This window comes from Gracilinanus agilis, chromosome 3, assembly GCF_016433145.1.
Source record: "Gracilinanus agilis isolate LMUSP501 chromosome 3, AgileGrace, whole genome shotgun sequence".
Lineage (NCBI taxonomy): Eukaryota > Metazoa > Chordata > Mammalia > Didelphimorphia > Didelphidae > Gracilinanus > Gracilinanus agilis.
Genome location: NC_058132.1, coordinates 96,421,473 through 96,431,472, shown reverse-complemented (window position 1 = coordinate 96,431,472; position 10,000 = coordinate 96,421,473). Strand labels below are relative to the sequence as shown.

Sequence of the window (10,000 nt, the reverse complement as noted above, 5' to 3'; positions counted from 1 at the left end):
GGGGTTTAGCTTTCCAAAGCCATCTTCTCCAAAGCCTTAACTTGTTCAGATTCCTTCTTTGCACTGTAGGCTCAGTCTGCTTATGAGTTTTGAATTTGAACCTTAATTGCAGTCATTTTGTAAGTGTCTTGTATACTGCCTATGCCTGGCAGATCCCAAGTAGACAGCTGATGATCTGGGTTTAGGGGCTGTGCCTCCCCCTAGACTAGAGCATATCCACAGTACAGCAATATTGCACATTCCCTCCATCCTAGCCTGGGGATTCACTGAGGCCAGGAGCTGGGTCTCACCCTCACACTAGGGGCTCCCTAAGGGTAGCAGTTGTATGTTTTCCTCCAACTGGAGGCTGCCTGAGGGTAGGGGCCAGACTCCCTCCTCTATCTACCCAGTCCATAGAGTGGGGTACTCAAGACCCCTGAGACTCAGCTAAAGCCTGGCGACAGGGAGAAGGCCGGTCCATTGGTTGAAAGACCTTGTGGTCAGGGAGCTTTGGCCTCCCTGACTTGCATGTGGAAAGAGAAACCTTGAAACACAATTTGGCTGAAGGCATCGGCCCAAAGAGCCAATTTCAGCTCCTGACCCTAGCTACGCTCTGGCTTTTTGCCCCTGTTGTGATTAATAAGCATTTTATTGTTTCAAAGTAATCAGTCCTTCTAGCCATCAAGACTCTTAGGGTCTCCGAGGTCAAGTAAAACATCCTTTTGTTTCCAAACACAATCCCACATGGAGCCTTACGATCATCTCTCTGATAGCATTCTTGGAGCACTTTAAGGTTTGCAATACATTTTGCAAGAGTTTTTTTGATTTAATCCTCACAAAAATCCTGTAAGGTCGGTGCTATTATTATCCCCATTTTATAGATGAGGAAGATGAGGATGAAAGAGGTTAAGTGACTTATCCAAATTCTTCCAGTGAGCAAGTTTCTGGGTTCAGATTTGAATTCAGGTCTTCCTGCTCAAAGGCCAGTATTGCACAGTCCATATCACCTATCCTTGGATTACATCGTATGCACTGCCTGGCACTGGTTTCAACTGTCCTCTGATGGTTTCTTTTTCAAAAAACCCTAAACTTCGGTCTTAGAATCAATACAGTATATTGGTTCCAAGACAGAACAGTGATAAGGGGTAGGCAATAGGGGTTCGGTGACTTGCCCAGGGTCACCCAGCTTGGAAGTGTCTGAGGCCAGGTTTAAACTTAGGACCTCCTGACTCCAGGTCTGGCACTCTGTCCCCTGAGCCACCCAGCTGCCCCTCTCTGATGGTTTCTGATGTCTAAGTTTTGATTGCCCCACACCGTGAGCTACCTGAAGTCAGGAACTCTAGAATACAGACATTTCAGAGTCAGAAGGGGACTTAGAACACAGCAGCATATACAGTATAAGAATTGGGAAGAAAGAATAAATGCCACAATATCTGAGCTGGGTATGCTTTTAGAACATAGGACATCAGTACTTGAGGAGGTCTTACAATCAACATGAACCACAGAACATCAACACTAGAAGGATTTTCTTGGGATGTTGAAAGTTAGAACATAGAACAAAGAACATAAAAGCTAGAAGGACCCAATAGTATCTCTCTCATCCAACTCTCACTTACAGGGGAGGAAACTGATGGCCAAAAAGGGAAAATGACTTGTCCAAGTTCATAGGATGAGCTATTGGCAAAGGAAGAGGTAGGACCCGAGTCTTCCACCTCTTTTTATCCAACTGCCTTGCCTTACCGTTTCCCTCTATCTCCTTCTTAGAACATGGGGCAAGACCATCCATAGCTAACTCTCCATTCAATGAGGCAACTGGTTTGTATTTTATTCTGGGGCACCAGGAGCCACCGGAGGTTTCTGAGCTAAAGGAATAGGATTAGATCTATGCCATAGAACAATGATCTTGGCAGCACTTTGAAGGGTGGGTTGGAGAAAAGAGACACTGGAGGTAGCAAGACTAGCTGAGAAGCTGTTACCGGAGCCCAGACGAAGGAGAGTGAGTGGTTGGCCACAGCAGGAGTGGAACTAGGGGGAGAGATTTGAGAGATATCGTGGATGTCAAATAGACAGGACTTTGTGAGGCGCTGGATTTGGGGGACAGGGAAAGGGAAGAGGCAACAATGTAGGACACGGACCTTTGGGGACAAGAGAGTTTCTACAAAGGGTCTTTGAATTCATAAATAAGCAAACATCAATGTGTCGAACACATGTGTATATCGCCTTAAATTTTTTTTTTATTTCTTATTCTCCTAGGGTATAGTGGATAGAGCACTGGGCTTGAAGCCAAGTCCTGAGTTCAAATCCAGCCTCAGGCATTTACTGAATATGTGACCCTGGACAAGCCAACCTCTGCTTCCCTCAGTTTCTTTACCTATAAAATGGCAGTAATAATAACTCCTACCTTTCAGGGTTGTTGTAGGGATCAAATGAGCTAATAATTGCAAAGTGAGCTTTAGCACAGTGCCTGGCATATAAGTAGGTCTTATATAAATGTTAGCTGTTATAATGATAACAATAACAACATTTATTATTGTTACTATTGTTATTGTTATTGTTATTATTATTATTATTATAGGACACAACAGATTTGACCAACTGAGCTATTACAATTCATTGCTGCTGATTCAAGAAGGGAAAGTACAAATGATGCTTCCAACATGGAAGCAGCATTGTACAGTGGATAAAATGATGAATTTCATGAACATCAAAAGAGAGGGGGAGAGAGAGAGAGACAAAGAGAAAGACAGACAAAGAGATAGAATATTTCCATTTACAAACTAGCATAGAAAAAATTTATGTGTGAAATCATGAATCTCCCTTATGTATAGGTTGCTTTCCAAAAAAAAGTATGTAATAAATCCAACATGTTACTTTTGTATATTACTCTTTTTCAAAGATATCTAGATGTTCTTGTGAGGAAGATGAAAGGACAGTTCTTTCCAAAGCATGGCATCATGAATTTTTGTGATCACTGGCTATACTAATATTTTCACTCTACCATGTGGCATTCTGCCAAAAATTTTGGCTCTCAGAATGGAATCTCATAGTGGGAAAGGTTGGGAGCCGTTACTCCAAAAAAGACTTTAGGACCAATGATTTGACTGATTATTTTTTGTCTAATTGTTCTTTGTTTTTGTGATTGTGTCCCCTACCTCTCCCCATCCCACCATATAATGTTGTCTAGTATTCCTTCTCCCCCTTTGCCAGAGCTGGTACCCACAGTTGACTGATGCCCATTGGGCAAAGGGGACACTTACTTTTGATGAACTGTATCACGGTGAGGTCTGGGGCAAGCTGGGCCTCTCCATCCTTCTCTTTGTTTGGGGAGTTACCTTCTCCGTGGTTGATGAGAGAGTTCTCTCCCTATAAAGAGGTCCAAAGGAATTGTCAGTGAGAGCTCTGGGTACTTTCCCCTTAGCCTTCTAAGTCTGGGGTTGGCCATGTGTTGAAAGAAGATGGAGCCTCAATGAGGGAATGAAAGAGACTGTGCAAATGAGGCAGTTGTAAAGAGACAGGCAGTGAACTCTTCGTCATGTCCTGTTGTATTGCTTTTGTTCTGTTATGGCATGTTAGTTGTTACAGCATGCTCATTGCCATCACCACCATCATTATCATCATCGATAAGGCCTTGGTGGTTACATCACTGTTCTCAGAAGTAAGCCAGGAACCATGTGGCTCCCACCAAGCCATGAGCCTATTCAGGGATGTTGTGAGGTTTAAATGAGAAAATAAATGAAAGCACTTTGAAGCTAGATAGTGCTGTATAATGACAGTTATTATTAGTCATCAGGCCAACAGACTGGTAATGACTTCATCCCATGAGCCTTCTATTATATTCCTGCTAGGCTCAAGTGATGTCTATAGGAGCAATACAAGGATGTGATGGTAAATGTTTAACCACGAGGGTTGGGGTGAAGGGGATAAATGCACCCAAACTTTTAAGTTTAATTTTTATTATCAATATTTGCTTAATTTTAGACAATCAACAAAATAATAAATCGAGCCATGATTGAAAACTTAACTACCAGCTCTCTCAAGCTGATTAGAGCTGGTTCTAGCACATCCTTGGAACAGTCCCCAAACACTTCCCCATTCATTTGGGATTCAATCACTTGAGTTTACTCACTAAGGCTCATTTGCCCCGTCTATTGATCTAGACCCACTCTTGGCCAGTCAGAAAGTCTCCTGATAGCAGGGCAGATGGTCAACTATTCCCTCACCCAAACTAAAACAAAGATGAGGAATTTTAAATTGGTATCTATCACCTTAAAAAACAAAATAATTCAATCTGAAATAGGCTAAATAAGGACAGGTAAGTGGCAGAGTGGATAGAGCACCAGGACTAGAGTCAGGAAGACTTGGATTCCTGAGTTCAAATCTGACTTCAGACCCTAAATGTAGGACCCTGGGAAAGCCACTTAACCTAGTTTGCCTCAATTTCTTCATTTGTCAAATAAGCTGGAGAAGGCAAATCATTCCAGGATCTTTGCCAAGAAAACCTCAAATAGGTACATGAAAAGTTAGACATGACTAAAAACAACTGAACAATAACAATAAGTTACTTGCAAAATTTGGAAAAGATGACCCCTTTCCTTATATCAGGGTCTTCAGGAGTTGCTACCTTGATTTTTACAAAGACTAGGTAAGGTAAAGAAAATTTCTAAAGGTTAAACTGTGGTCTTCTGACATGTATTAGCTGTGTGACCCTGGGAAAGTTATTTAACACTGTTTGCCTCAGCTTCCTCTTCTATACAATGAGTCAGAGAAGGACATAGCAAACCACTCCAGCATCTTTGCCAAAAAAAACAAAAAAACAAACAAAAACAACAGAACAAAGCAAACAAACAAACTCAACCCAAATGGGGTCATGAAGAGGCAGATATGACTAAAAAACAATTGAACAACAACAAAATGGTAAGATGAGGTAAGAGGTTAGAAACAAGAGAAAGGAAGATGGGTGAAGTTGCCAAGGTGCTGTTTCAGGTTAAAAGGAGAAGAAAACTGATTTGCAGACTTTGAAGCCCCCTCTTCATGCTATCACATTGCCTCCCAAGGCAGGCATCCTAGGTATGAGAGAGCCACAAAAGACTTGTCAAACTAGATCATTACTGCTCACTTCTGGGGATTCATAGGAGTATAAATAATCATGCCAATTAGGGAGGCAGCAATATTCAATGGAAAGGGACCTGAATTTAGAATTGGAGAATCTGAATTTGAACCCTAGCTCTGTCACTTTCAATCTGTGTGACCATGGGCAAATTACTTAACCTTTCTGGGTCTCGGTACCCTAATGTGAGAAATGAAGGAGTTGAATTAGATGTTCTCTAAGATCTCTTCTAGCTCTGTGACTCTCTGGAACTATAAAATATTGCTAAAGATTATAAAGGCTTGGAAAAGCAATTCAAAACCTTAGGGGTACAGGTGGTATTTTAATACTTGCTCTTGATTAAATGCAAAGGCTTCAGAAGAGAAATGAAAGCTTAGGAGATGAACAAATGGTTAAGAAAATGTTAGCTGAGAATAAGGTATTTCTTAAGGTATAAATAAAGTATTTCTGTGCACTAGCTTAAAATATAGGTATGATAGATTGTTGGCCAGGGATGGAGTACATCTAAAAAGAATCGACAAACATTTTTTGTCTAGAGAAAGCTAATGAACAGATCATTACAATGAAGATGGATAGAAGGAGAGAAGGGAGGCAGAAAGAGGGGGGAAGGAGAGAAGAAGGGAGATGGAGATGAAGAGAGAGAGGGAAATGGAAGGGACAGGAAGAGGGACAGAGAGAATGGAAGAGGAAAAGGATAGAGAGAGCAGGAGAGGGGAGAGAAGAGAAAGAGAGAGAAGGAAGAAGAAGAAGGAGGAGGAGGAGGAGAAGAGGAAGAGGAAGAGGAAGGAGGAGGAGGAGGACAGGGAGAAGGAGAAGGAGGAGAAGGACAAGGAGAAGGAGAAGGAGGAGAAAGAAGAGAGGGAGAGAGAGAAGGAGAAGGAGAAGGAGAAAAGAAGAAAGAGAAGAAGAAAGAAAAAAGAAAGAAAGGAAGGAAGAAAGAAAGAAAAAGAAAAAAGGAGATCATTTGTTGTCTTTATTATGTGCCAGGCATTATGCTAAGTTATAGGTTTATGAATATAAGCAAGCAAGCAAGTTTCTGCCATCAAGGAATGTACATTCGGATGGGTTTCTCTAGAGCAGGGGTTGGCAACGCATGGCTCTCCAGCCATATCTGGCTCTTTTGAGGGCCAGATATGGCTCTTTCTGCAGGAGCCATAAAGTCAAATATTTTTCAGGTGCTGTTACAGGAGCGGCACTGTGAGCACTGTACGGCTCTCACAAAATTACATTTTAAAAAATGTGGCGTTTATGGCTCTCATGGACAAAAAGGTTGCAGACCCCTGATCTAGAGTAATTGGTGAGGAGGGAAAAAGAAATTCAAATGCCTGAGTTGAGAGAGAAAACCTATGGAGTACTACCAAGCTAGATAGCATAAAAAGAAGCTGCCATATAGAAGAAAGAAGAGCAATAGAGATATCCAAAAATTAGAAAAGGCAAAAATCAAGAAAAGAGCCAATAATAAAACATATAGCCTTAAATGTCTATACAAAAATGACCCAAATATGAGTGAATTTGAGATCCTACTTCAAGGAGGAAATATGATCTCAGAGGTCAAAATATCTATCTATCCAACATATGACAGGAATATGAAGCTGTATGAGTATACCTTGTTCAAAAGGTACAGGATAAGTGAAAGGCTGGGGAGGGGCTGCTGATGTTATATACTAAAATGATGAGGAATGCCAGGAACCAAAGTGGGGTGCAGGAAGTGTTATAAAGAGCATCTGGGTGAATGGCTCACAGCATCCCAGGATCAAGTATGCTGCAGAAAGGATTCTTGTCAGTGTGGGTTAGGCTGGCCTCTGAGGCTGCTCCCAACTCAGATTTAGGGATTCCAGCTCTGATATTCTAGTTTTTGTTCTAAAGTCCCTTCTGGCTCTGACATTTGTCTCTCTTCTACATCTCTTGTCTCTTTATCCTCCTGATGCCTAGATTACTGTCACCCATTTGCCTTCTCTGCCACTATTCCCCTAGACACCAACACTGCCAGAGGAAGTTGTGAAATCTTTTAGGTTATAATCACTGCAAATTCAAATGATCTCATTTCAACTAGGCCCTCAGCATTGCTCAGTAGTTCTTTTATTTATTTCTTGTTGACTCTGTCACAGTCCCCACAGTTTCTATTTCACATCTCATCTGAGGATGAGCTCTCAACTTCACTCTGCCCTCCCAATCCTCAGCACATGCCCTTGCTTCCCACTTTGCCTGACTTCTGCTCCTTCAGCTCCTGAATTCTCTACCCAATATTATACTTATCTCCGTAAATGCCTTATACCTCATGCCCTCAGCAGACTATAAGCTCCTTGAGATCAGGGATCATGTCATTTTTTTCACTTTGAATTTCTAATGCCTTATGCCTAGAAGGCATGAAATAAATGTTTGTTGAATCGAATTGGAATTCAGTTTTGAGGTCCCATCTACCCTGACTGCTTCCTGATTCTCTAATGTGCTATGAACCTAGTTGTCTCCCCATTCTATTTCTGGGGTTTCTGGTTGATAGACAGAACTAAAAACAGGAAAGATTGCACCATCACTCCTAGCAGGCTTCCTGGATCTCCATCTGTGCCTAGTTTGCTTAGGTCAGCAGGGCTGGGAAATCAATCAATGCTTCCTCTTCAGATATGTGATGCTGACATGCAAGAGTGGGCCAGGGGTGAGTAAAACTATGTTTTCTTGTACAAGTTCTCATTTCAAAGGCTAGACTTGAGAAGAGCCAAAGCGAAGAATCCTAGAATGTAGACTGTCCAAGCCAAAAGGACCCTTAAAGCACTGACTGTTAAGGTCAAAAAAGTGCACAGAACACAATACAAAATGTCATACCTGTGAAGGAATTTAGAACATGGAATGTTATACCTGATGGGGAGGGCTTAGAATAAAGAACATAGAGCTGGATGGAACCACACAACACAGTTGGAAGAGTTGTTATCTTGCAGATGAGGAAAGGGACCCAGAAAGGGAAAATGTTATGCCCAAGATCAGTCCCTCAATTGGTGACAGGTCTGGTTTAAATATTCTAGGGATCCCTTCCCAGGCTCCTGCCCTTGCTTTGTCTCCTCTGAGACCCTGTTATTCATTTGATGGGGGCAGGCAACCCTCAATGTAATGAATTTCAGAAGCCTAGAGTCCATGAAGAAAACAATAGTCTCACTGCTAGTAATAGTCTCTGCTCTAATCGGACCCAATCTGGAATGCTATGTTTAGTTTGGGAGTTACATTTTAGGAAGAAAGTTGGAGTTTATTAAAAGGAAGACAATCGTCTGAGTAACCACACACACATTAACTTTCCTCTCTGGGCCTCAATTCTGCCTCTGTAAAATGAGGTTTCCTCCAGAGGTCCCTTCCCCCTCTAAGCCCAAGATCCTATGATATAGGGGTTCCTTGAGGGAGACACAGGAGGCAGCGTGTGCCAGGCAGGGCAAACAACCACCTTAGCCACCATCTCTCCTGGGGCCCTGAGGGAGATGGTGTAGGACACTGAGTCCAAATGCCTTGGGAATAGCAGCAGATCTGCTTCTAGTCAGCCTCCTCAGCCATTATTGTGGAGGAGAGGGCCTCCTTCCTCATCACCACCAGTAATAACTGCTGATCAACTGCCACCAAGAGGCAGATAAATATCATCAGAGCCCAGGGAGTGGCTGTCCTCCCTGGGCCATCTGTCCTGCTTCTAGTCCAACTCTCACAGCCATCATGCAGGGAAGCAATTCCTATGGAGATGCCGCTTGGCAACTGCTCCTGCAGGAGCTACCATCACATCTACTGAAGACCCAGAAAGGGAAATTCTTGTCACCAATGTCCTCTGCACTATTTTATGGCTCAGAATCAGAAATGGATATGATTTTATCAGTGGAAATGACATTAAAGAAGGGCCACTACCTTCTGTTTTACCATCTCACCCCAAGGGCTATAAGAACTTTCCATCTGACTTGCAGCTAAAACTGTCCATAAATGTTGTCTTCCCCATTAGAATGTGAATTCCTTGAAAGCAGCACTTATTTCTATTCATGTTCCCAGAACTTAGCATATTTAGCTCATAATGGGGCAGCTAGATGGTGAAGTGGAAAGAGCAGCATGCTTTGAGTCAGAAGATCTGAGTTTAAATCCAGTCTCAGAGATTTACTAGCTGTGTTATACTTGCAAGTCACTTAACCCTGTTTGCCTCAGTTTCCTCATCTGTAAAATAGAGAAAAAAGTCCAGTATCTTTGCCAAGAAAACTCCCAAAAGAGGTCACAAAGAGTCAGACATGACTGAAAAGCCATTAAACAAAAGTTGCACATAGTAAGCACTTAATAAATGCTTTATTCATTCATTTATATGAGGTTTGGTTGAAAGAAATGAGGATGTTTAACCAAGAGAAGAAAAGACCTTGGTGTTTTAGCAAAATTTTATATGATGGCCTTACATTTGCTGAGTCCATGTTGCTTCTGGGTCCATTTGCTTACTAAGGCTTTCTTACTCTCCAACTATCTCCATTTCACCACTGGAAATATGGATTCTCCCCCATCATTCTCACCCGAACAGATGAGTTTTTCCCTTATCTCACCTGGGCCTAGACATCCATGATACTTACTGGCCCATTTCCTCACTATGTCCCCAAAGAGGTTTTCTCCTTCCTCTCTTTCCCACTTTCCTCCCATTTCTAGATCCCTGATTGTATTGTCTGCCCCCATTAGAACAGAAGATCTGAGGAGTTGGGCCTCTCTTGCTCTGTTTTTGTATCCTTAGTGATAAACACTATCACAGTGCTGGATACATGGTAAATACTTAATAAATTCTTTATCATTTATCTCTCTCTTTATTTTTCTGTCATCCTAGGTTACCTGTCATCTGTCTTTCTATGCCATCATCTATCTATCCATCTGCTATCTATCTATCTATCTATCTATCTATCTATCTATCTATCTATCTATCTACCT

General features: G+C 42.0%; 1 protein-coding gene across 1 annotated transcript in view; it reads right to left on the bottom strand.

The window, feature by feature from the left end:
• The window catches only part of SLCO2B1 (solute carrier organic anion transporter family member 2B1), an 87,110-nt gene that overhangs the window by 22,120 nt on the left and 54,990 nt on the right, over window positions 1-10,000 (bottom strand). The window contains exon 8 of the mRNA XM_044668145.1: window positions 3,237-3,342. Within this exon, the coding sequence (XP_044524080.1) occupies window positions 3,237-3,342 (106 nt within the window). The remainder of the gene's footprint in view (window positions 1-3,236; window positions 3,343-10,000) is intronic.